A 26,671-nucleotide genomic window follows, 5' to 3' on the forward strand; every position below is an offset into this window, starting at 1 on the left:
CTGAAAACAGGTTAATACATAGGATAGGTGCATATCACAAATCTATTTTTATTCATTTTATAGGGGGACAGTTAATGGAGAAAATCAAGAGAAATATGATGGATCAAATAATTTCATTTGCGAAAAATGTTTTAGTTTTTGTTGTATGTTTCGTTCTGTGACATTTGAAAAGCAAAAGGGCATTTGAAGTTTTTTTTCATGGACACTGACAGTATGTGTGAGTTTTGGCCGATTTACTAATGTTTAAACTTTATGTAGAATTATTACTTTTGAAAGGTACTGTATTTTAGACGCCATTAAGCATTTGAATGACAACAGACAAATGAAATTGAGTTATTTAATTAACCATGACTTCCTGGCTGTATGTTGTGGATTTTTCTGGTTATAATCTATGCTATGTATCGTCGGACACTTTTTAAAAGTAATTAGGAATATTCTAAGTTAAGAGTATACATTTACAGTTATTTAAAAAACATATTATCTTTAAAAGCTAAGCAGTATGTGAATGGAATACCTTATTGTGATTTTATTTTTGAACTATACTTTCTCAAGCCATCATAATAAAAAAAAGCCTCAGACTGCAGCGCCCTCTTAAGGACGATCGAGCTGAACTGCAGTTTCCGGTTGATGATGATGACAGGCGATCGCGCGCCAACAGCCCAGCAGTTCTGAGGTAAACAAACAAAAAAGCTGCGTTTTCGCTTCGGATCGGTCCATTTAGAAGTCCCTTGATATGTTAGAACAAATGGACTATCGACATTTCGAGAGAGAGTAAGAAATGTGTTTGATTTTTTTATTCTAGTCATTCAACTTGTACCAAAACCTCACGAGACAATCAAGTAACGTTAAACCAAAACGCGAACAGAGTAAGTTAACGTTACAAATAACAATCTTTTATTTGTGAGGTGAGGCGATTTAGTGTTGTAAGATATTTTAAGTACATTGTTACTGTATGTACAGTACACAATGTAACGTTAGTAACATTGTAATTGGGGCATTAGTCAAATGTGCTACTTTTATGATTTTTGGATTTGTAGTCACCCAGAACTTTGGTCAGTGAGGTAGAAATCACCCTAATCAGTCAGAAACTATTAAGTTAAAAGGTTTTATACTTAGTAGCTTTTATATTATGTCAGTTTTATGTCAAATGTGCTATTTTTATGTTGTTTTGCAGTCAGCCAAAACTTTTGGTGACTAACGTTAGTTAGTCATAAAGTCACTGATTACCATTAATGTTTTCAGGGCATGCTACAACAACCTCACTAACTTTCCTCAAAGACAAGAGTCAGGATGCTACAGTGAGGTAGAAATCACCCTAATCAGTCAGAAACAATTACCTGGAAGAGGTTTTATACTTAAGTCATGTAACGTTAACGTATTATGTCAGTATATGTTGTTGTTTGTTAAACTGTTATTTGATTTGATTTTATCACAGGTGAATATCTTAGTTCTCTGTGAGGTCACTATCAAATCTGTCGCTATGAAACTGCGGCGCAAAACAGCCCTGAGAGGTCGACAGCAACAGCAAGAACATGAGAAGGTCTCCGAATGCATCTCTGTGGTGTTGAGGGACTCTGACTCTAGCCAATCAGACAGTGTTGAAGAAATAAAGAAATCTGTTCCTATGAAACTGCGGCGCAAAACAGCCCTGAGAGGTCGACGGCAACAGCGAGAACATGAGGTCTCCGAGAGCATCTCTGTGGTGTTAAATGACACCGACTCTAGCCAATCAAATAGTGTTGAAGAAATAAAGAAATCTGTCTCTATGAAACTGCGGCGCAAAACAGCCCTGAGAGGTCGACAGCAACAGGGAGAACATGAGAAGGTCTACGAGAGCATCTCTGTGGTGTTAAATGACACCGACTCTAGCCAATCAAACAGTGTTGAAGAAATAAAAGACTATGTGTCTGTTATTCATGATATGAAGCGTCCGATAAAGAAGAGTAGAGCTGGTGCATCATGCCGATTGAGTAAAGAAGACGAGAGGGCGCTTTCCATTGTGAAACCGCAATATGGAGCCGTTCAGAAGATCACCCTGGCTCCAGGTGCAATGGCTGAGGACACTCTAGGAAAGCTAAGGGTGATGGCTAACACCTCTGACTCTGAGCTGAGGCCGAGAAGCTCTGCTGAATCTCGAGAAGAGTCTGTATTGGACGAATCCAACACTGATCTCATGGTGGAATCGGGTCCCAGCTCGCCCTGTCATCCTGTTGATACCATAAGATGCAAAGAATGCGAGAGTCTTTTCGCCAAGATGAGAAGACAGCCGACCCTAAAAGAGAAAAGCAGAGATAGGAGTAAGCATTTTCGATGTGTTGAGATACCCTCAAGTTGTTCCAAACCTGTATGAGTTTCTTGTGTTGAACACAAAAGAAGATATTTTGAAGAATGTTGGTAATCAAACGGTTGACGGCACCCATTGACTTCCATAGCAGGGGAAAATAAATACTATGGAAGTCAATGGCTACAGTCAACTGTCTGGTTCCCAACATTCAGAAGAAAGAAACTCATACAGGTTTGGAACAACTTAAGGGTGAGTAAATGATGACAGAATTTTCATTTTTGGGTGAACAATCACTTTAATGTGTAATATAAAGTGCCTGTTATCGTGTTACCAAAAATATGTTTCTTTGTGTATTAGATCCAGAGTCTTTATCTTGTGATGAGTGGATTCTGCTTAAGAAGTGGCACCCCCAAAGACCCCGTCGGGAGAAGGGGTATGTTATGTTTGAAATGAATATCACACTGTTATAAAAAATATCCCCCCCCCCCCAGAACAACGACTATGAGATTTTAACATCTAAAAGACACAACAAGTAGACAGCGAAAGACTATTTACATTAAAAAGAATGGTCAAGAAATGTCATTCAGTATCTTAAAAGACAAGATTGTTAAAGTTTCCCTTTGAAAAACAAACAAACAGAAGGCAAAGTCTAAAGACCAGAGGCCTGTTGCATGAAGCTATTTGAACAAACTCTGAGTTTCGGAGTAGGTTAAGAGCTGAAAAATCCATATAAATCCAACCTGGTTTAGATCAAGTTCAACAGGCTCACAACACTTGATATAAACATTCTCATACCAACTCCGTTTTAATCCAGGGTTTGCAATTAACTTTGAAGGCAAACAGCCAATCACACCGAACATGGAGAGTCAAGTTGATTTTCTTCTTGCGAGAGAGCCGGCACAATTCACTTCTCTGCAGAAGATTAAGAGATCATGAAAAAATATCATGAAATTAAATTAATTTACATGGCAGGAATAAACACTGCCGCTGCAGCAAAAGTTTGGGAAGGCAGCTGAAAGAAAATATCAAGTGTATCAAACAAATAGGCCTTATAATTTATAGAGTTTCACAAAAGAATACATGTAAGCTTAATCTGTTTAAAAGCTTATATTTTAAAGCTTGCATTTATACATATTTATATGTATGTACATATAAATGTACAATGTGAATTATTGTAATAAGTATATGCATATATGAATGATACATAAATACAATTCATTTAATGTAAATAAAATAATTAATTAGCAGAAAAATCCTAATTAAATTCTTTGACTCTTAGCTGCTTTAATTTGGAGCAGATACAGGGGGAGTGGCTTTATTGCATAGATACATGCCACTTTACTCTCAGCTGATTGGTCCAGTTTTGGTCTGCGACCTCTAACCCAGAATAAAACGAAGCAGGTTAACCGTGTAGCGTAATTTACCATGGGGATGAAGCCTGCTAAAAACCAAATACACCTTCTTGAGCCCGAAAAAACTGAGTTTGCTCAAACTAATCGCAAACTTACCTGGGTAGCTACTGAAACCGGCTTCATGCAATGTGCTCCCAGCAGGCCACAGTCCAGTAGACACACCCAGACCTTAAAGCTTCTCCTGTTCTGCAGACGGTGCGCATCTCAAGAAAACAAAAACTAACACAATTAACTTTCAAATAAGGCAAAAAACGGCTCCTAGACTGGCATAGACTGCCAGGTTTTATTAAAAGGCCACCTTGCATTATACCTTTAATAATCCCGTTACTTAGGTTTCATGAGAATTGTGTGAATGTTGATCTTCAGATTATTGTGGAAAAGCCTGAGTCACATCAGGAAGCTGTCAGCACAAAGCTCAGATTCTGCAGTCTTCAACAGAACTCAAGTGAACTGCTCCAGACCTCATGTGTTTCAGCAGAGGTGAGTCAATATGAGTCATTTATTATCAGAATCACTGAAAGTCAAACTGCCCCTGATCTTGAGCTGAGATCTCATTGTGTTCCACCTCAGCGATGTTGGGCTTGCAACCTATTTCCCATTCATCTTGGGTTTTTCTAACCCAGTTTTTGAATAAATTAATACAGTATATACACTGCCGTTCAAAAATGTGGGGTCTTTGAAAGAAGTCTTTTATGCTCACCAATACTTTTTTTTTTTTAAATGTGACTTACCGGTATTCCTGTAATGGCAAAGCTGAATTTTCATAAGTCATTACTCCAGTCTTCAGTGTCTCATGATCCATCAGAAATCATTCTAATTAGCGAATGTGATAATCAAGCAAACCTGGATGCACATTAAAAGTGCACATAATGCAAACTCGATTCATCTCCCAACTTTTTATGTAAGCACAATGTAACTTACAATAGTAACATTGTAAATACCCCATTACAATTATTTCAGTGGTAAGTAAAGTCATTTTGTGTGCATATGTTTAGAAGTCTGCGTCGCTGCAAGTATCTGACCTGCATTCAGACTGACCTGTCCATCACCAAAGCAAAGCCACGTCATCGTAAGAGGCCTCGAGCTGTGCTCTGGCCACCCGTTGGAGGGTGGAAATCTTCGGTGAAAAGAAAGTCTTCCATGAATGACACATTATCTCAGCAGCTTTATCCACTCGACCTCAGTGTCAGCGTGACACAGGACGACAAACTGATTGTAGATGACCAGATTTCAAGATTAAATGCAGATCACAAGCAGAACTCAGATGCCCCCAGCAAACAGAGGAGGACTTTTGTCCAGGGCAAATTGAACAAGCAGGACGCGTCTGATGGCATAGACGTAACGCGGCGGGTGCTGAAGTTTGATGACACGCCTGAAACTGTTGCTGTGGAAACTGCGGAACAAAGGAAAAGCCCTCGGCGGCGGCAGCAGGAACGTGGAGAGAGTCGTGAAGCCCAGAATGTTTTCCAGCATGAGCAGCGGGAAGAGTTGTTTGAGGATTCGGAAGGGTTCAGGACGCCCACAGATCTCTTCAACGTGAAGCCTAAGATTAAACGAGGGAACCAGAAGAAAGTCTCTGCCTCTGGTGATACAAAACCTGCCGTACGGAAGCCAAACTTCAAGTCCATGTTAGCCACAATGGTGAAAAATCAGAACCAGATTATTAAAGAATCCTGCAAATGAGTGTCTATGGGAGTTTTGTAATTCGTTCTGGTAGTTGTCTTGTAAAATTGAAGACTTGCATTGCTGCTATCAAGTTCAATTTCTTCTGTTACTTTAAATTAATAGATGTGATCTCTGAAAAAAATCTGCTAATATTTATTTTATTGCTCCTTTATTTGTGTTGTAGCATTGGCATATGCATGAGTAAATAAATCTTGCATTAACACATCTGTTCGTCTGATGTTAATTCCGCAGTGGTTTGACCTGCAGTCGCTGTAATAACCACAGAGCGGAGCTGTTTCCAAGCAAACGCGCATTTTTTTTTGTCATTTTAGTTTCTTGAACCAATTTAATTGTAATTGTTTAATTTGATGTTTTGACATCTAACATGTTTGTGCAAAAATGCAGGACTTCCTATTTCTCAATTTTTTTGTGAATCAACCAAAACTTTTATCTCGCAGTAGTTTTAAATGGATACATATCTATACATGTATATCTATCCTTCATACCCAGCAATTTAGTTTTGTTTTCTGTATTGAATTCATTTGAATTGTTAATATATGTAAAATGGTAAATTATATATAATTGAATGTAATATATAGATAGGTGTAGGCTTTGTCAAAGGTTAAATTATATAAATGTGTGTTTTCACTAGCAGTTATACCTCCTCAAATGTAAATTCCAGTATAATATTTGTGTAATAGCTGTTGAATAAAACAAAACAGCACAAAAAGTAATTTAACCGGTAATTTCCATAAAGGTCGGGGCGAGTTTTTATACGATTTAAATGTTTGAATGTATGCGAGTAATTATTTTTTTTGTGCATTTTTGGTGTTTTCTTTCATATATTTTTTTAATTATTGTAATTAACTTAGCCTATATAGTGTGACAACATGATCCAGTAGCACACTATGTGGAGTAAGGGAAACGTATGTTCATTTTTATTTTGGTCATTATTTTATTTATATTTTATTTTTGTTTAATAGCTTTTTATTACCAAGACATATCAGGTTTTTGTCAATACAGAAACTAATTATCAAAACTAAAGCCACCCTGAGAAATATTCACTGAAATTTTACCAGTCTCCCCAATATATATATATATATATAAAAAAATCTTAATATAAATTTTTTTTGCAGTGTCATGACGAAAAATGAGCCGAAATGCTTCTGAATAGCAGTTTTATCACAAAAATATAAACTCTGCCCACAAGGCAAGTCTTCTGCTGTTTTATGAACCAACAAAGTGCTTCTTAACACTGACTTTACACTTAGTGGTTTTAAACGGGTTTACATAAAAAAGCTTGAAACTGTGATGTGTGCCGTTATTGGTCCTGATGTTGAGGGGTTGGGCTCAGTGACTCCACTGTCACAACCCAAAAGCGCACTGATCCATCACACAACATCAGTTTAGGAAGAGCGAGCGGGCAAGAATGCAGCAGAAGCGGACGTTTACCCAGGGGACTGCTTAGAGAGCAGTTTTATTATTTGTTTTCCTTTTGGATGGACAATCACATCCACACATAATCGTGTTAGGATATGTGAGTGTTGCAGAGGAAAGGCATGCAGCCAGATGAGCAGAGCTAAGAGGATTTAATGCTGCTGGACATAAGCCACGCTGAGTAAAGAAGAAGATTATATTGTTTTAATCAAATGCAAAAAAAGTTTTTATTGCGGGTCACTTTGAGTTTGGACCGTCGAGGAGCGATGCTCGTCTTTCATCCCCTCTTTATGCAATCTGTGAACGACACTGTAAGGATGCTCACCGCACAGAGATGTATGGGTCCAACTCTACAGTAGAAGGGTGAGTTATACTAAAACAGATGAATAATATTAAATACAATTTGCTAACACTTTATTTTTCTTTGCACCTATTTTATGTGATAAAATTACAATAAAGAATAACCACAAGCATCTTCTTAAAATAACTGCTTGTTCATTAATATTGCTCAGTAGTTATTTCCTGCAGTGTTTTATCATTTAAATCTAATTCAAACAACATAATTGTAATTCTATTAAACATGTTTTATGACCATTTTATTTGAGAGACTACATGGTGAGTTTGTAAGTTTTAAAATTTATTTTTCACACCACGGGATCTGCAAAAAAGTTACAAGGCGATTAAAATGGTTATAACCAGTAAACTTGACCGCTTATAATGTGTGCTTTCTTTTATACATTCATATACATTTTAACCTGTTATTTTTTTAATGACATGCTAAAATAATTACACCGTTACATGATGTAGTGTAAAGTTTGACCATTTCTTCTTATCTGTTGTTTGTTCTCAACACATATGTCCTCGTATCTTTAAGCATGATGTTTTTTGTGTTTTTAGGCATACTGACTCAAGACCCTGCCACGAGTGGATCTGATCTTTATTAACCCAGATCTGGACTCATAAAATACATGAAGATGTGCCAGTGTTACTCTGCCCTGCTTATGCTCTGCTTACACATGGTATGAGTTTTATTTCAATTCTTTTAATTAAAGCAAACATTTGCAGAATTTGTTTTGCCAAAGTTAATGAACCTTTTATTCTCTCAGTCTACAAGGTGAGAGATGGAAAAATACATTGTGTATTATTATCATCGTTATTATTAGCACTGCAACTTATACTTCTATTTCTATAACTATCATTTGTTGAGCTATTTTTAAAAAAGTATTTTTGTTTTGTTTTGAGAAAACGGGTATGAATTTAAAAATAAATAAATAAAAATTATTTATTTTTTAAATTATTGTAGTTTTATTGGAAAGTCAAAACATTTTGTATAATCCAAATATGCCTTTAGAATATGCTGTGTGGCTGTTTATCTAATTTCCTGTATAAAACTTCAAATAATCCAGTTTCCGCAGGGCCCTTTATCCATCAGTTTTGTTTATTTCTCAAAGGAGAACACAATGTGTGCGTAATTATTTTTTCTCCAAAGATTAATTTGAATGCATAAGAATTGACTTCACAAAGCCTATGCAGAGTTTAATTTAGAATCCGGTTTAAGCCAGTTTAAGATGAAATGACAACCTGTGTGATGGCTTAGCCTTAAGTCCTCTCAAGAGACTTCTCTTTCATTGCCATCACTAAGCTAGATTTTATCATGTTTATTTCTCTTTATTCATGTGTATTCAACTGTAATCAAATGTATTTACTATTACTAAGTACAAGTCTAAACTCTAATTCAAATTTTAAGTATAATAATTTTTTTTTTACATTTTCTTTCCACAGAGATTTATGATAAATTAACCAGTTAATTATTTTTGGAAAAAAAGAAGAAGAAAAAAACACCTTCCATTTCTTGTCTTTTCTTTTCGGCAGTGAATGTCAGTCGTTTTTTGTTGTTGTTTTGTTGATCATGAATTTGCACTCTATTGAAGTAGACAGATTTTTTTCATGCACAGAAGTATAGTCTCATTCACCATCATGGGTTTGAATTTTGAGGTGTACAGAACAGATGATCTGTATCCTAAATATCTACCCGCTTTGGTTCTTTATCTCTGAACATGAAAGAGAAATGCTGGAGAAAGCTGAATATATACTTGGGGAGATAAACAGCCTTTTGGGACATATATACACTTTCATTCTATCAAATTATGCTTTTGAAAGTATGTGTGAGAGAGTCTTTTGAGCTTTGCTGAAAGATAGAGAGATAGAGAGAAGGAGATTTACCTGATCTTCCTCCTTTGGTCTTTTCTGTGCAGTTTTCTGTTCATTCATATTTCACCGTATCAACAGTACAAAAAAGTAAACACACTGATTGGCTGTATTACTAATATGAAACTATAGACTAAAAGAGCTGGTAGAAGTCATGGTTGTTTTTTAAGAACCAGTTTTGCCGGGTGTGTGAGGGAGTTTATTATGTCAGTAGTAAACTCACATTGCAGGGAACAGTTTCATACTCAAGATGTTACATCCTGTTTGCATCATTTAAACAAGGCAGATGCAGCTTTCAGTTTCTCATCCTTTATGTACTGATCATTTATGTAGTGATGCATCGTTATGTACTAGCTGTAGTTTTATTCATGTTATACTAGATATTCATCTATAATTTTGCATCTGAGGTGTGAATGTGGACATGCACATCAGTTTATGGTATTTTAAAATCTTAATAACCTAATGTTCACTGAATCTAAATATATATATATTTTTTTATGCTTACATGCAACTTGAAATCAAAATTTCGTTCTTAATACACATTTCTGGTCTGGATATTTGAGGCACCCTAAAAAGCTTTTTTTGCTTCCTAGAGCATTTTTTCTGGTTTGATATAATGGTCCCTTAAATATCTTTTCTTTTTTTTTACAGTTTGGTATGTAATTATAATTTTTCATGTAAAGATGCGTGAGGCATTATTTGGGGTTCCTCAGATTGATACACTGGCAGAACCCTTTGGAGAACCTCAAGTTCGAAAAGGGCAGTTTCCTTTAGGAACCTTCAAAATGGAAACCAGTTCCTGCAAGAACTCTGAACACTATCATCGGTACCTCCAGCAACCCCATCATAAGGGAAAGTTCCTTCGAGTACACACTAGGATATTTCTCCAAAGGGTTCCAGTAGCAAACTAAGAAAACCCAAATGGTGCCTGAAATGCCAATTAATTCTCAATGGATAGACCCACAGAAATAGGTCACCTTATGGAAATAGAGTGGGTTGTGAATGTCATTTCATATATACTTTGAGATAAACCACTGGTTTGAATTGGAATCTTTATTTTTCTCAATATACATAAGCATCTACAACCTTTACGGTTAACAGTCCTCTTCCTGGTTTTGTCTTTGAAGGTGACATGTGGCACGGAGCTCAGTCCTCTGGGTTGGGGAGAGAGTGATAAGGAGGAAAGTGTCTCTTCTTACGGCTCTCGTTCAGGGATTCTCAAATCCCTGCGGCTCTTCTCCCACACATCCCAATCTAACAGCCAGAGCCGTGAAGCTGCTCCGGACCCTGGGGCGCTGGATCTTTGGGCTTGGCTATCCAACCACACTGATACCGAAGGAACCCTCTCGAGGGCCAAACGTCGTCCCTATGTGAAAACAGGCAAGTTTAAGAAAATGTTTGGTTGGGGCGACTTCCATTCAAACATCAAAACGGTCAAGCTCAACCTTCTCATTACTGGGAAGATTGTTGACCACGGCAACGGAACCTTCAGCGTATATTTCCGCCACAATTCCACCGGCCTGGGTAATGTGTCCGTCAGTCTGGTCCCGCCCTCCAAGGCTGTCGATTTTGAGATCACTCAACAGGAAACCATAGAGGTACCTAAAGACAACAAGGCCTTCAATTGTCGAGTGGAATACGAGAAGACGGACCGCAGCAAGAGGACGTCTGTTTGCAGCGACTTCCCGAACAGGGTATGCTTCCAGGAGCAGACCCAAAGCCATGTTTCCTGGCTTTGCTCCAAGCCCTTCAAGGTCATCTGCATCTACATTGACTTCTTCAGTGCAGACTACAAGCTAGTACAGAAGGTCTGCCCAGACTACAACTACCACAGTGACACTCCCTATACCTCTGTTGGATAGCACAGCCTAGATTGGAAGTATTACAGCCTCTCTAACCTGTAGTTTCCTTGTCATGTTCCACAAAGAACCGGATAAATGGAAGCAAGGTCAGATGAGGAACCACTCTTTCTATTCCACCTGACTTGTCCTTGATGACAGGAATAGTTCACCCAAAACAGAAATTGTTTATTTCTGCCATCATTTTCACAATTTATTTTTCTGTTCCACAGAAGAAAATCAGTCAAACAGGTTAAGAACAAAATGAGGGTAAATTATAACAGAAATTTCTTTTTTGGGTGAACTAACCCAAGCTTAACCCAGGCTTAAGACCTGATTTCCTGAAGGCTGATTTGTGTGCTTTACACTTACGCTTGGACAAGACCAACACATCTACGGTTTCCACAGTTACCCCTAACCCTTTATCAGTGACTGTTGTGACGTCATCAGTGTGAAGTTTTAAAAGATACACACATTTCCCAATCAACATAAGCTGGGATTCAAGAACAAAACAAAAAATATAAAACATCTTGTGTTGCAGCCATTTGTGATGCCCTCCTTTTCATGACAATATGTTTTTGTGTTCACAGAAAGTCAATAACTAAGATTAATGTTGAAGTCATGTGTTCCACTGTAACCTCAGTTCTTTTGTATTTTGTTTCATTATTAAAGAAAAGACGAGATTTGAGTTTCCAGAACTCTCCCTTGTGTATTTTCCTTATTGACTCTAAGGGCCTCATTTATAATACGTGCGTACGCTCAGATTTGAACTTAGTGTGCTTACGCAAAAAAAAAAAAAGAAGAAGAAAAAAAAAAGGCAACGTTCATATTTATAAAAACGGTCTTTAACGTGGATAAGTGCTTAGCACCACGTCTGGGTCTAAGCAGACGTACACACTTTCCTTGTGGCAGAGTCAAAGTACTGCAGGTATTTGGAAATCTAACGCAAATTTTACTACTTGAAACTTAAATGATTTGGACGTTGACTGGTGCTCGTATTTTTATGTTAATGACATTAATTAGGATCTGAAACAATTCAGCTGCGCACAATTTCAAGATCATTTGCGAATTATAAATTTCACATCTGGAAGAGAGGCGTACGCACGTTTTTGTGTGCGTATGTTCAATTTCTGAAGCCGATGAAGCCCCATAGAACAGCCACTTCGACAGTGTAATGTCTTTAAATTCTGCCATTTGAAAAAAAAAGATGACTCACATCAGCAGAAAAAACATTTAATTTGCAAAGGTCTGATCATATATGCAGACTCTGATCTGAAAAAATATACGCAACGTCGTCAGTGTGAGTTTTTGTAATCGCATGGCCTGATGAACAGGGCCTTTCAGGATTTGAGGCGCGCTGGCTTTGATCTCAGCTTAAGTTGTCTCCAGATGTTTAAAGACTAAAAGAAGGGAAGATTTTAAAAAGTTCATTCAAATGACTTTTGAAGCCACAGACCAAAGTGAATATGGACATGGTTTACAACATGCTAGTGTCCATTAGAGATGAACCATAAGGCGTGTACAGCTCTACACAGTGTTTGACAGGTGGGTTTTACTGGTTTTCTCTAATTCAATTATAATTATTTTACAAATACTACAATTGGGACAAACTCCTAAAATAATTGATCACTTTTTTTTCTTAAATATGATCATCTGACGTATTACAGCTTTGTCCCCCATTTGCATTATATCTCATTCGACGCTTTCAATTCTAATTGACAAAATATATATATATATATATTAAAAGAGGGACCCAGCCTGAGGTTGTACATGGTTAAATTAATTTCAATAGCATCATGTGATTAACTGGTAAAAAGAGCCAATAAAAAAACAAAAACATGCGAATAAAATTAAAAGTATAAATAAATTAAAAAGTGAAGAATATCTAAAGTTATCTGAGATATATATTTGAAATGTCTTTCATGCAGGGGAGATTAATACAATCACCAAAAAAAATTAAATCTCAAAACATTTAGCTGAACAAAGTATTAAAAGCACAATTTTAAATTTTAAAGTCAACATGATTCTTTTGTTATTTGCCATTTTTTTATTATGGGTAATGAAAACAGATCTCTACTTGACCAGCTGATAAAAGAATATGAATAAGGAACAGGAGAGGACATTTTTTCAAAATAAGACCATGGACATGATTTGAGAAATTAGCTCAATTCAGAATTAATGTTGACTTTAAAAACTGTGCTTTGTAAAAAAAAAAAAAAGGTACACATTGGATCTGTTTTTTCTCCATTTTATTTCCAAAGCAATAAATCAAAGTTAATTTGAACCACAATACACTTTTTCCAACACAAAGAACTCTCCTGATCCATAGAGTACGTTAAACCATGGGGAAAAAAAACTTCAACTAAAGTCAGAACTAACTGTGCGAAAAAGGGAAAACAATTTTTGTAAACAGCACGGTGGTAAACAAATTTTCATATTTACCAATAGTTTAGGTTGGTGCAAAATATCGACATCTTTAGCCGTTTTCATGTAATACTCATAATGTGAATTGCATCACATTTCACCAAGTATTCTACAGCACGACCTCAGTTAATACTTGCGCCAATTTTAATGATGATAAACATACAATGTGACATTCTGCCAGCAATATAGGAAACATCATCACTTAAAAAGTGTCAGTGGAGACGATCTTTGCACTTGATGCGTGTGCATGGGTATGCGTTTAGTGAGTGTATACTTGGTTTTTTGAAACGTCAGACCACGAGTTCATAAGAAGGGCTAACGCAACCCTCCCCCCATCATGAACATGTAACATACAAGGTCCTAAACACCACCATGTTAAAACTACTGCGTTATGTGGGAGCTAGTGCAATTCAGACAGGTCTGGGATCAGTCGCAGCAGGCACGTAGCTACACATAGGAGGAGTGGAGGGGCGGATCCTTTAAGGCCATTTCTCAAATGACGCCCAAAGTGAACAGCATGGCGAAGTCCATTTTCTTCATGAGCACTGCGGTTTGAACTAGCTCCTCCATCGTGTCTCTGGTAAGGGTGACGGGAGAGTGAAGAGGGGGGCAAAAAGGAGGAGGGAAGTAGGGCTCGGTGGGGTAGTAGTTCCGCCTCTTCATGCGTTTTGTTCTAAGCAGTCTGAGGGCAAAGGTCAGGACTGTTTTAGCCGTTTCCTTGGCAGACCAAAAGGGGTGCACTGGGCTGATGCGAGAGCGCGGAACGCCTCGGCCACTAAATGAGGATGGGACTGAATCATCGCTTTCCAACCGGCAGTCTCCATTATGTCTGCAGCGTGACTGCAAAAGAGCAAAAACAAAAACATTCATCATACACAGATGAAACGAGTACAAATAATCTGGGATTTTTATTAATTCAGTGAAATCATGCTAATTAAAAGGAATGTTCTGGGTTCAAAACAAGTTAAGCTCTATCCCCAGCATCTGTGGCATGCGCACATCTGCAGTACAGTAATGGTGCAAAATGATCAGAAGAATATAAATACATTTAAAAACAATATATATATATATATTTACTTCATATAAAGTTTGAGGTCATTTTATTAATACGTTTTTTTTTTTGCAAGGATGCATTAAATGAATAAAAAGGGACGTGCAAAGAGACTTATAGTGTTTCAAATTAATTTTGTTCCTTTAACTTTCTATTCATCAAAGAATCCTGAATTTTTGTCCTGAAATTAATCAGCACAACAGTTTAACACAGATTTTAAAACACAAAACAAGTCATTTTAAAATTGCTTTAATGTATTTTTTATCAAAAGAAATGACACCAGAGACTTCTTTCAAAGACATTAAAAAATCTTACTGACACCAATCTTTTGAACAGTTGTGTCAAATAAATAAATGCATACCTGAAAAGAAAAAAATGTTTTTGGGGGAAAATGCTGAATTCACTGTAATAGACTAGCTCCCTATGGCTTACTGCTTTAGTTTGTTTTATTTAAGCTGTAATGTTGTCTGAGTGGTGAGATTACCGTTACAAGCGGTCGAACTTCTGGTTATGGGTTACCAAAGTAATTCCTGTGGGTATTTCGCATGGTAATAAAAAAAAAAGTATGCCACAGATGCTGTTGATAGCGCTTAGATATCACTGAACCCAGATTATTCCTTTCAAAAGTGCAATACTAAAAGAGTTGTCATGCGTTTTTGTGCAAGGTCACTCAAGAAAAAGGCTGTGAATCATTTGGTTTTTACAGGTATCTTAGTCACATAATTACTGTGCAAACTGGAGCTTCCTGCTATATACAGATGTGTTGGGTGCTTTTTATTTGTAAAGACTCTGGGAGATGGTAACGTGTTGGCACACATACTTGCTATTCCAGTTCTTCCCATCTTTACAGCCCAGCTGTCTAAGAACACTGCATCTAAAGAAAAAGCACAGAGCAGAATTCACACAGAGCTCCCAGAATGCACTGCAGCTACGGCTGTCATCATTACGACAAAAATAGGATTTAGCAGGTGATTTACTGTCATACAAATATTGCAGTTAATATAGGCCTAGTTGCTCTTTGCTTTTAATCAGTTAATCATTTATTCAAAGTGAAATTGGGATCACACAATAAAATGTATGATTTCTCTGAAGAAAGACATTAATATTAATAAGCCAAAAAATATTTTTGAAGGAATATCATAATAACATGTTTATTATTGTTGTTATTTATCATCATTAATTATATTTCAAATATTTAACGTGTTAAATATTTTGGTCCATTTTAGATAATCCACCGCCCTTCACACTTTTTTAAACCCTTCAACATTGATGAGGATTATTTTTTTTACAAGTATTGCATTTCCGCTCTAAATTCTCCAATCATGCATCATTTTAAGACAGCCTCGTTAAACTTGTGAGCCATTAAATTTGCAAATATTTGCAAAGTAAATACAGTACTATTCATGTTTACTGAACACTTAAACTTTAAAGTGTGCAAAGGATTTTTTAAAGATGAAATGATTATGAACTGAGAGTGTGTACTTGCCTATTAATGAAGTCTATGGCTTGTGCTTTCAGCTGCTCTGCGCTGTGCAGGTCAGCCAGAATGAGGATGTCGGCTACATTCTCTACAGACAGACTGTTACAGAGAGCCTCCTCACATAATACCTTTAATCTTTCCAAAGCATACTAAAGAGAAAGAGAAACAGACAGCAGGTAGCAGATAGCATGAACACAAAACAAAAGTCCCTGTCCTTCAGAGCAGAAAGCACCTTATACCTTGTCTGCAGCAGCTAACAGGTTGTCGGCCATTTTCTCCAGGTTAGGAGCTTTACCAGTGTAAATAAATACCATCATTTCCCTAAATACATCCGGTTCCACATCACTGATGTCCACACGGTTCTGCAATAGGGTTAAAAAAAAAAAAAGAACTAAATGACAAAGAATCTACACATGCAATAAATTATTCTTTTTTTATACATGATGTCTTTTATTTATTTAAATGGGTTAAACTAATTTTTTTAATCTAAAATAATAGTTTAAAATTCTATTAAATATCATATACAGTTGTAATCAAATTATTTAACCCAAACTTTAAACAAAAGTAATTGAAATGGCTCAACACAACACAAATTTCAGTGGTTTCCCCAAATTGAACTGAAAATGAAACTTTTAATGACTTTAACCGCCTTCTCCAACCGCCTTCAATGACGCCCAAGCTTCAGCTTCCTCACTGATGGCATGACGTTTTCTCCTATGATTTCCTGATACTTAAATGACTCCATCTTGCCTTCCACACGCTGCAGGTTTCCAGTGCCAGAGGAGGCAAAGCAGCCCCAGAGCATCACCGAACACCACCATGCTGAACTGTAGACAGTGTTCTTTTCAGCATATGCTTCATTCTACTTCCTCCAGACATACCGCTGATCCATAGGACGGAAAAGTTCCAGTTTTGTTTCATCGCTCTACAGAACAGAATTCCAAAACGTCTCTGGCTTATTTATATGATTTTGAGCATATTTCTTTTGCTTTTGGGTCAGTAGTGGTGTACATCTTGGAGTTCTGGCATGGAAAACGCATGCGTTTAGTACGCGCCATACTGTGCAAGCTGAAACCTCACTGCCTGTTCCCACCAAGTCTTGCTTTGCAGTCACTCAAGGGTTTTTCTGAACCCGTCTTCTCAGAAATTTGGTTGCAGCCGTTAATAACTTACTTTTTCTGCCCCGTCCAGGTAGTGTAACCACTGTTTCTTTAACTTTGAACTTGATATCAAGGGTTCCCACACATTTTCCATTTCAAAACTCCATACTTTTCCAGACTCAAATTTCCAGACCTCCTTCCAAAACGATATTTCAGACCATATTCAAACATAGGAGAACATGTTAAGTAAAAATAAAATGAATATGCAATATAGTGCATATATTTAGCAATTATTTTTCTAGCTGACTAAAATGTTTAAAGTCATTAAATGGCTTTTCTGGGGTAAATGTAACATTACATGACATATTTACAACAGGGGTGCTCACCCTGTTTCTGGAGATCTACCTAACTGCAGAGTTCAGATCCAACCCTGATCCGACACCTTTGTGTAATTATAAAGTGCTCCTGGAGATTTTAATTAGCTGGTTCAGTTGTGTTTGATCAGGGTTGGAGCTGAAATTGCAGGAAGGTAGATCTCCGGGAACAGGATTCGGCACCCCTGGTTCACAAGCTGTTTTATTGACGTCTTTCTGCGGTTGAAACACTGATTGAGTGATTACATGAGACACAATACAGACTTCAGTAAGTTGTACTTTATCTTTTAACATTCCTTCTAATTTTCATTCATGTGCTGTAACTAGTAGTAAAGCGGAAGAGATGATCAGATGCTGCCGCATCGCTTGAACTGAGGCGCTACAGCGATCCGTCACGCCACATTAAAAGTTGCATACTGGGGAATTTGGGGAAACCACTTGAAACATTTGTTGTGTTGAGCTATTTCAATTACTTTTGTTTGATTTGTTCATTGCAAACAGCTGAAAGTCTGTAAATGTTGCCAATAAACCTGATTTGCAATTTTGATTACAACTGTATAAATAAATGATGACTATTATTATAAAATGTGGTAAAAATAGTCATTTATGACAGGTAGTGAGCATCTTTTCACTTACTTTTTTACTCTCCTCCATTTTGTGTTCAAACATGGCATTGAATACTGGCGACCTCGCTGTCAAAGGAAACAGGAATCGTCAGTTTTAAGTGAATCACATGTGGGTTAAGTACTGCCAAATTCATCATGTGCCTCTATCACTTCACTGAACATTCTCTATTGTCTGTGCAACTTGTCTTTTTAGCAAGGCAAAATCTGGGTCTACCCCAAGCGTCTGTCAATGCTGTGTTTGGATGACTAAGCTCACCTGCCAGTATGGATTTGTGCGCTTTGAACTCTTGCCCTCCTACGAACAAGCTGCAGTCTGTGAACCTAGAGCCTTCCCACAGGTTACCCAGGTCATCGGAAAGCTGACACTCCGGAACCTTCAGCATGTTTGTGTTTGACTGGCCAGAGATGTTTACAGAGTCCTGGACCACACTCACCTAAACAAATGAGTCATTGGTTTGAAGCAAGGACATTATTACACCAAAACATTTAGTATACATGAAACGGTACATGTTACGTTACCTCACAGAACAGAGTGAGCTTGTCATCAGGAAGAAGTCCGTTAGCTTCATCCAGCAAGAAATCTCTCCTGATGAACTTCTTGAAGCCCCAGTCCTTTCCCTGGACGAAGCGGTAGGCTCTTTGGCTTTCTGAAGTGTGAGGAGAAAACAGAAGCACAAATACAAATAAAAACATTTAGTTACTCCACATAACCAAACTGAATCCTCTGAGCGTCCAGAAAACTCTTACCCATGGCTTTAGTTTCTTCTCTTTTGGCATTCAGTAAAGAAAACTTGAACTTTGCTCTCACTTCACTTTTTGGGCAACTGACAAGCAATAAGTACAGAGAGAGATAATCTTTACTCTCATCATCAAGACCCTTTGGGTTCACTCGCAAACACCTACAGAAAAAAATGAATTAAAAAGTCTGTTAATTTTTTTATATACATGTAAAAACCAATTCAATAGCATGGACAACATTGCTTCTGAACAACCACCTATATCCACATAATTCTATAATTTGGAAACCAAGGAGCCGTTTACACGACAGCGTTTTCCAAAAAAAAAAAAAAAAAAAAAATTGTATGCGTTTTGGCCGTTCATTTACAAGACAACAGCATTTTGGGACTCTTGAAAATGGGTTTCAAAGTGCAAGTTTTTGAAAGCGATACCGTTATTGTCTCTGTGTAAACTACAAAAACGCAAATTTGTATGCGCATTACGTGTTCAGTCTATAAGCACAGTTTTTCTTTACAAAGTGACATCGCCAAATACTGGCTTGGCAGAAGAATACAGTGTTTTTAATTGTTTTTGCGGATCCGTTTGAATGGAGATCGTTTTGACAACATTGTCTTGTGTACGCAAATATGAAAAACGTTTCAGTTTTTAGCACGTTGTTGTGTAAAGGAAGGTAGAGGGACATAGAAGCAGTCACACTGCAGGACTGTGCTTCAAAATGTCTGATATTGTCAGAACTTCATCGTAGACTAGGATTCATCATAAAAGCAATTAATCAACTGCAGCCAGCAGCCATATCACCCTGTAGCCCAAGACTGGTTGCCCACTGAAGCTAAGCAGGGCTGAGCCTGGTTAGTACTTGGATGGGAGACCTCCTGAGAAAACCAGGTTGCTGCTGGAAGAGGTGTTAGTGATGCCAGCACGGACTGCTCACCCTGTGGTCTGTGCGGGTTTTAACTAGGGTTGGGTATCGTTTGGGGTTTTTTCGATACCGGTGCCAAATCGATACTTTTAAAACGGTACAGATGCCTTAACGGTGCCTGAATTGATACTTAAAAAAAAAAAAAAAAGAGAGCCTCAAACCGATGGTGAATGACATTAAAGAACTTTTTTTTTTTTTGAATTTAGAAGTTGATGATCACGCGATCTGAAAATTAAGCACACCAGTGTGAACGATCGTACGCTTCAAAGGTTTAACTAGCAATCACATGCGGTGATGATGTTTCTTACGTCCGTTTCGGAGAACCAGAGGGCAGATATTTCAACCGACAGCTGAGGCATTTAAGTGGCACCGAAATGAGGCACCGAAATCTGCGTTTTGATTCGGTCCGGTTACATACCGGTTACCAGTGTTGTAATGTAAGTACTTCGTTACTGTACTTAAGTAGAAATTTTACGTATCTGTACTTTACTTCGCTATTTAAATTTATGTCAACTTTCACTTTTACTCCACTACATTTCCAAGATAAAATGTATACTTTTACTCCGTTATATTTCCACGAAGAATCTTCGTTACACGTTACTACAAAATAAAATCAGAAGAAATGTGTGCGACTGCAATAAGGGAGGTTTGGCGAATCACTGCTCCTAGATTGCATTACACACGCTCTATTTCACCATAATGCTTGTTTGTTGCCAAAGGAGGAGGAAGCACAACTGAAACCGCCATTGAAGCACCTACAGGAGGACCGGGGGGAAACTCCTTTTCCTTGATTTACTGAAGCCTGTGTAAAACGCATTTGCAGCTGCACAGCTAGCACATTGAGCGTCTAGCTCGCTCATCGGCTGTGCTGCGGCAACTGCATATCCAATGGCGCGGGCGCCTCTGACGTGCGACCAATGAGCTAGCCCCACGTCATTACACGTCAGAGCCTGCCAAGGGGGCCTGGCCTTTATTCGCCATTATAGCAGGTTTAACCTATGGGTTTAACAACTGAAGCGACAACTCGCCGGGTTACGGCCGGCTACGCAATACTCGTTCCCTCTCTCCTTTCGAACGGCCACAATAAAGTTCACAATCAAAGTTCTAACCGCTTGCTTTAAAATTTTTTTTTTTTTTTTACTTTTACTTCAAATACTTAAGTACATTAAATATCAGAAAATTACTTTTGATACTTAAGTACAGTAAGTTTTTATCAGATACTTTAAGACTTTTACTTAAGTACTATTCTAAAAGGTAACTTTCACTTCTACCAAAGTCTTTTTCTAGGACGATACTTACTCAAGTATTGCTTTCTAGTACTTTATACAACACTGCCGGTTACTTAGGTACCGGTTCCATATCGGTGCCCGGATTCGGTACCCAACCCTAGTCCTAACGTCCCAGTATAGTGACGGGGACACTATACTGTCAAATAAATATTTTGCGATCCCCAAAGTTTGTCCCAGCCGGCTCAGTGTAAACCCAACTTAAAATCAAAACAGGCCACAGTGGTTTCACAGACAATGATATTTGGAAAGAGAGAAGAATTAAGAGGCCACTTGAGAGCTGTCGACAACATTCAGAACACAATGAAACATACCATTTCATCTTATCGTTAGGGCCAGAGGAGAAGGTCGAGCTCCTCACAACTTCTCCCATCTCCTCCCGACAGAAGCTGAAGTTATTAATCGTCCACATGTAAGAAAACTTCACGACTTTTACCTGTTAATAAAAATAAAAAACACAATGGGACATTTAGGAGTTGCGTTCTCAACTCAGAGCGGTTCTCTTTGCATTCGCTCAGTCTCTCTCACCTGTGTATAACACCAGCTCTCCGCCACAGGTCCAGATGTCATTTCCCCTGGGGGAGGGGGTGTGGGAACCCGTGACATGGCCTGCTTTCACCCTTCCACGCCCCTGATTTAGCTCACTGCTCGGCCTACACACAAAATCAAGACAAAACTGCACAACTGTAGTCAAAACAAGTCAATGAGTCGATATGATTTCCCAATATGAGAACTGGTTACAATCACAAGGCAGCTCTCTTAAATGTCTATAAATAATCACAACTGAGGTACACTATTAGGTCAAAGTTTATATATAGTGCTTGCTAAAATAAAAAGCATTCAATCATAATTTACTTTGTATTCTACTAAGAAACTAGTTTTTGCATTTTCTGAAAAAGACGCTTGCCTATAAAAAAACTCCCCACATTTTACAATTATAAATTTAGCAGACGCTTTTATCCAAAGCGACTTATAAATGAACAACACAACAGACCACAATGCTAAGGTGTTCAGAGTGATTTCTAGTGTTTCAAAGTGGTTGCTAGAGGGTTCTTGGATATGTGGCTCGTGGCTCTCAAACAATGCAAGTCTATTGGATTTTTTGACCATTTTATCATTTGCCAAGAAAAACTTAGACTTAGAAAAGTCACTACTCTTCAAAAGTTTGCAGTCTGTATTTTATATTTTTTAAAAAGTCTCTTATGCTCACCAAGGCTGCAGTTATTTGATCAAAAATACAGTAAAAACTGTAATGTTATTAAATATTATTACAATTTAAAATAACTACTTTAAAAATATAATTTATTCCTGAGATGCAAAGCTGAATTTTCAGAGTCATTACTCCAGTCTTGAAAAAGAACCAATAGTAACAGAAATACTCAAATAATGGCAAAAACTGAGTAATACAGGAGGTCATTGAGAATGTATAGTCAAATAATACCTTGTGTTCAGAGATCAGCAGGTTTTGTTTCCATGTCATCCCTGGGCTCAAGCTCAGAGACACAGCCGTCTGAGTGATTGGAAACAATGACTAGCAGTGCATACTGACCTCAGCCTCTAAACAAGCCATCCTAAACACACAGACACAGAATTAACCTCACATGCATCCATGGCATGAAATTCAGCTAAATTTGATAGCATTTAACTTGAAATGAAAAACAAAAGGACATATAGTACTTCCAGAATACTAGTACAAAATCAATCGCAAAAAAATCAATCATTGCATAATGTTGATTCAAACAGAACTCAACTTGTCCATTAGTTTGCAAAAATCGCAGATAGAGAAAGAAATGCATCTGCATCCTGAGGGTTAAACCAAAATGTAAAGCTAATATTTTTGTTAAAACTTTGAATTCTTCCATAAAATCATGTATTCTTTGTATACATGTACATACATTTATTGGTGGTGGGACTAGTGGCTGCTAGTTTTTAGTCCCCTGAGTAAAATCTGTGAATGTTGCCAGAATATGAACAGGTGTCAATAAAGATGGACGATTTCTGGCTGTTTTTCTTCACCAGTCAAGGTGAACAGATTATGGGTGGACTTACATCATCACGACAAAAAAACAACAAAATTGGATATAACTAGTGCACAAACAAGGTCAGTAAGTAACAGTATCACTAGTATAATATCTTGAGGCTATAAACACAGCATTTTATTTTTATTTCCTGGCCCTGTTTACTTCCATGGGAAGTAGTTATGATAAATAATCTATAAATATAGTCATTTATAGATTATTTACTGTGGTAATCAGCATTATGCTACAAGCTGTCAACTGAGCTTAACTATTGGATGACACGTATCAACACGTACATGACAAATCAGAATTCACCATTCTCTACAATCAAGTCTTCATTGAACTCATGACATCTACACATCACAATCAACCTTATGAAAAGGCACACTCACCTCAGTAAGAATGCTGAATCTCACTTGTGGGAGTTTTGCGGACCTTCCAGAGCGGAAAGCTTGGCAGATGAGGGCGGTTCAGTGGGATGCCACTCTCAGCAAAGACTCAATGAACCCTGGCAGGAATAACTGGATTTTAACACCACATCTACACTGGCACTGCATCAAGTTCGGTCCCAATTGCTTTGCAGCTCACAGACTATTGACACCATAACTCTGATATGGGCAGATTTGAGTCGGGTGAACAAGACGATCTAGAACTAAATTAAAAAACGAGTTGTGTTTGGGAACGTTTTGTCAACAAGTGAAACGCACAAACCCCATAAAATGCAGGAATAAATGCAAAGGGCATTATGATATTAGATAATGGATGCAAAGAACAGGAACACACACAAGCCAATTGTAAAACAGATGAAGAAAACATGAAATTAAAGACATACAGAAAATAAAGTTGAGGAAAGAACTTTCTGAAAAGTACTTTTTAAAAACATTGCACTGCCCTTATGGTCAACAATGGATGGCTGAAAAAATGACAACAGACATAATGGCAGTCCAATGAGATGCACATATCATACTGAAAGATTTTTTTTTTTTACACTACTATAAGTGCATAGATTTTGAAACCTAATAACTTCAAACAAACAGGAACAACTTCTGCTTATTAGCTGAAGAAAATTATCTAAAATTTTTACTCAGGATTATCATTGTTGTATGCTAGTTGTATCATTGTAGAAGCATGCTATATAAAATGTACTTTCTTTAAAAGTTTAAATAAAATAAAATAATATAATAACAATGAATATCTGAAAGAGATGTATCTAGATTTAATAAAGTCGCTGAGTTGTCAATCGAAATCCCTGGGAATCGGCAAGTTCAAAAGAGTCGGATCTCGATTGTTAAAGGGTTAGTTCAGCCAAAAATGAAAATTCTGTCATTAATTACTCACCCTCATGTCGTTCCAAACCCGTAAGACTTACATTAATATTTGGAACACATATGAAGATATTTTTAATGAAATCTGAGCGATTTCTGTCCCTCCATTAACAGTCTACTTTGAATTCGGTGCTTCAAAAAGTTGATATAGAGATCTTAAAACTTATATGAATTGAGCGGTTTAGTCCAAATTGTCTGAAGAGACATTATCGCTTTATATGATGAACAGATTCAATTTAGGCTTTTTATTCACATATAAATATTGATCAGCGAACATAAACAGAAGCTCAACCGAACCTGCTTGAAGCACGAGAACAAACGTCTGGCAGAATCTCAAACGTGCTGCGTAACAGGAGAATGAACCTCATTGGTTCTCGCATGTCAAGCGAACATGCTTGAGCTTCCGTTTATCAAATCTGTTGTGTGCATTGATGAATGTTTATAAACCACTCAATTCTTATGGATTTTACGATTCCTTTATGAGCTTTGTTTTTGTCTTTTTGTAAGCGTCAAAGTGGTAGAGTAGCCGTCAATGGACGAACAGATATTGCTCAGATTTCATTTAAGATATCTTCGTTTTTTGTTACGAAAATTAACTAAAGTCTTATGGGTTTGGCACAACACGAGGGTGAGTAAATGACAGAATTTATTTTTGGGTGAACTATCCCTTTAATATGATTATTACGATGGAGTTGTTGAGAACCGCTCGGAACGGTTGTGAATCGTGAACAATTCTTTCAAACAGGCTTTGTTAACCAAATCAATCAATTCACTGAAAAGATTCGACTCTAAATAACGAATCGTTCGTTCGCGAATCGGACATCGCTGTAATGCGCTACAAATTCAGCCCCATCCGCCCCAAGTTTTTGCTATAAATCGATAACCGCGTTTCTTACCGCGTTCAAACAAGTTTGTACATACATATGAGCGCCGAACACTTGACATCTTTCTGTTATATCCGCTCGCTGTGCAACTGATGCGGAAAACGAAGAGAAAAAGAGTCAAGGAAACCAAGTTAGCCGACCACGGCTCGTCTCGTTTGGCCTACATTTCATGCACGGCCCAAACAAGAGACAGAACCATAACAAAGCCCAACCAACAATGTTGCTTTAAGGCCGAAACCAAGAAAGATCATTCTACTAAACCACGCACGTATCTGATTTGTTTGTCCCAAAACAGCACATAATGGTGTAGATCGAGTAAGCATCTGTCTTTGTGTCAGTGCGCAGAGCGGTGGTTAAACACAAGAAAAAAATAATTTTACAAACCTCTTAGACACTCCGCATCACAGACATAGAAACACGGTACGATATGTGACCTGAGTGAGTCGTAGAAAGAATTTTGTGCGAAACGAGTGAACTTTTGAGCCTTTCTCTACAGATAAGGGGTGTTTTTCTCTCCCTGTCTCTCATAGCGCTGCCTGCGCTTCAGCTCTGTGCAGGCGCACTGCGCATGCGCACATAACTTCCTCTCAAACCATCTGTTCTAATAACAAGCACAGTTAGTTAGCATCGTACACTAAATTCTAATGGATATACTGATAGAGTGATTATCGTGGTTGTTTTAATTAGCTTGGCTGCCATTACTGAGATAAAACATGCACCTACATTAGTACATTTTATGATGCACTGCGAAGTTACTCTCAGCTGTATAGGAGCAGTTTCCATGAAGTCGGGGCGAAAAATTGACATGAAGATATAGATATAATAGAGTGAATCTATAATATATTGATAGGTAGGCTACTTCATTACATACATTATGTGACATATCATTAAATATATAATATACACCGTGGTCTGCCTGCATTTATGTGGCATTACAGTCTCATTACCCAAAAATATTTATTGGGATTTCTATGATCAAGTTACTCTTTTAGGGGTGTATAGGCCTAGAATATGACTGGGAAAAGGCATGACTTATCCAGTTCCCCCTTCACCACATAACTAAACGGGACTGAAGTGTCACTGAGGCTGACTCAAATGATATTTTCTCCTACTTCATCATTATATACTCTTGGCACGCTGATCGGTATCACATCTGAGACTGAATGAGATGCCTCACAATATATCATCATTTGATATCACAAGAGAAGATAACAGTATCTTTTGCAGGGGCTGTTGTAATGGTAATGATCCTCAACAAATCCAGGCTATCACTCAATGAAATATGAAAGGCAGTTCTTTTAAGCCAGGGAAGATATAATGTATAGGCTATCTTTCATATCATATACATGGAAATAATAACAGATGAAAAAGTTACTTGCCAATTTGAATGATTAAAAAAAAAATCCGCAATTATTTCTGATGTGAGCTCATCGTATGTGAATTGAAAGCTGTCTCACTTGCTTCATTACCATGACAAAACCAGAGTCTCAATGCCCTGTGACCTGCTGCATGGCACTATCTGTGTTTGAAAGTAAGAGGATTATCAACTAAATGAAAAAGATGAGTGTGGATGAACTGGTATTTGTGTGGAAAAATATTCTA

General features: G+C 37.5%; 3 protein-coding genes and 1 pseudogene across 3 annotated transcripts; 3 read left to right on the top strand and 1 right to left on the bottom strand.

Moving 5' to 3' along the window:
• The first annotated feature begins 555 nt into the window (after window positions 1-555).
• si:ch211-227n13.3 (uncharacterized) lies at window positions 556-5,586 on the top strand. Its single transcript, XM_056248504.1, has 6 exons — window positions 556-673; window positions 1,243-1,303; window positions 1,436-2,297; window positions 2,642-2,717; window positions 4,063-4,176; window positions 4,692-5,586. The coding sequence occupies exons 3-6, from the start codon at window positions 1,481-1,483 to the stop codon at window positions 5,377-5,379; spliced, it is 1,695 nt and encodes a 564-aa protein (XP_056104479.1). The 5' UTR covers window positions 556-673; window positions 1,243-1,303; window positions 1,436-1,480; the 3' UTR covers window positions 5,380-5,586.
• Window positions 5,587-6,531: 945 nt separating this feature from the next.
• nxph2b (neurexophilin 2b) lies at window positions 6,532-10,884 on the top strand. The gene is made up of 3 exons (XM_056248648.1): window positions 6,532-7,161; window positions 7,696-7,817; window positions 10,134-10,884. Exons 2-3 carry the CDS (start codon window positions 7,767-7,769, stop codon window positions 10,866-10,868), a joined length of 786 nt encoding a protein of 261 aa, XP_056104623.1. The 5' UTR covers window positions 6,532-7,161; window positions 7,696-7,766; the 3' UTR covers window positions 10,869-10,884.
• Window positions 10,885-13,394: 2,510 nt separating this feature from the next.
• spoplb (speckle type BTB/POZ protein like b) lies at window positions 13,395-25,632 on the bottom strand. The gene is made up of 13 exons (XM_056248644.1): window positions 25,454-25,632; window positions 23,253-23,368; window positions 22,284-22,413; window positions 21,371-21,495; window positions 21,157-21,278; window positions 18,647-18,798; window positions 18,419-18,546; window positions 18,156-18,333; window positions 17,910-17,965; window positions 16,039-16,161; window positions 15,806-15,948; window positions 15,140-15,193; window positions 13,395-14,108 (listed from the first exon to the last, which is right to left on the bottom strand). The coding sequence occupies exons 4-13, from the start codon at window positions 21,446-21,448 to the stop codon at window positions 13,964-13,966; spliced, it is 1,179 nt and encodes a 392-aa protein (XP_056104619.1). The 5' UTR covers window positions 21,449-21,495; window positions 22,284-22,413; window positions 23,253-23,368; window positions 25,454-25,632; the 3' UTR covers window positions 13,395-13,963.
• Window positions 19,419-19,535, top strand: LOC130083612 (5S ribosomal RNA; annotated as a pseudogene).
• Window positions 25,633-26,671: the final 1,039 nt, after the last annotated feature.

Source organism: Rhinichthys klamathensis, unplaced genomic scaffold (assembly GCF_029890125.1).
Source record: "Rhinichthys klamathensis goyatoka isolate OS25496 unplaced genomic scaffold, OSU_Roscu_1.1 h1tg000056l_1, whole genome shotgun sequence".
Lineage (NCBI taxonomy): Eukaryota > Metazoa > Chordata > Actinopteri > Cypriniformes > Leuciscidae > Rhinichthys > Rhinichthys klamathensis.

What these genes read in the sequence shown, in the direction of transcription:
- si:ch211-227n13.3 (XM_056248504.1), top strand. Translation starts at nt 1,481, where the DNA reads ATGAAACTGCGGCGCAAAACAGCCCTGAGAGGTCGACAGCAACAGCAA. An exon ending in AGAGAAAAGCAGAGATAGGA is followed by an intron (nt 2,298 to 2,641) that starts GTAAGCATTTTC and finishes TTTGTGTATTAG; the next exon opens with ATCCAGAGTCTTTATCTTGT. An exon ending in AGACCCCGTCGGGAGAAGGG is followed by an intron (nt 2,718 to 4,062) that starts GTATGTTATGTT and finishes GTTGATCTTCAG; the next exon opens with ATTATTGTGGAAAAGCCTGA.
- nxph2b (XM_056248648.1), top strand. Translation starts at nt 7,767, where the DNA reads ATGAAGATGTGCCAGTGTTACTCTGCCCTGCTTATGCTCTGCTTACAC. An exon ending in TTATGCTCTGCTTACACATG is followed by an intron (nt 7,818 to 10,133) that starts GTATGAGTTTTA and finishes TTGTCTTTGAAG; the next exon opens with GTGACATGTGGCACGGAGCT.
- spoplb (XM_056248644.1), bottom strand. Translation starts at nt 21,448, where the DNA reads ATGTCACGGGTTCCCACACCCCCTCCCCCAGGGGAAATGACATCTGGA. An exon ending in CCTAACGATAAGATGAAATG is followed by an intron (nt 18,799 to 21,156) that starts GTATGTTTCATT and finishes TTTTTTCTGTAG; the next exon opens with GTGTTTGCGAGTGAACCCAA. An exon ending in GGGAAGAACTGGAATAGCAA is followed by an intron (nt 14,109 to 15,139) that starts GTATGTGTGCCA and finishes GCTCTTTTGCAG; the next exon opens with TCACGCTGCAGACATAATGG.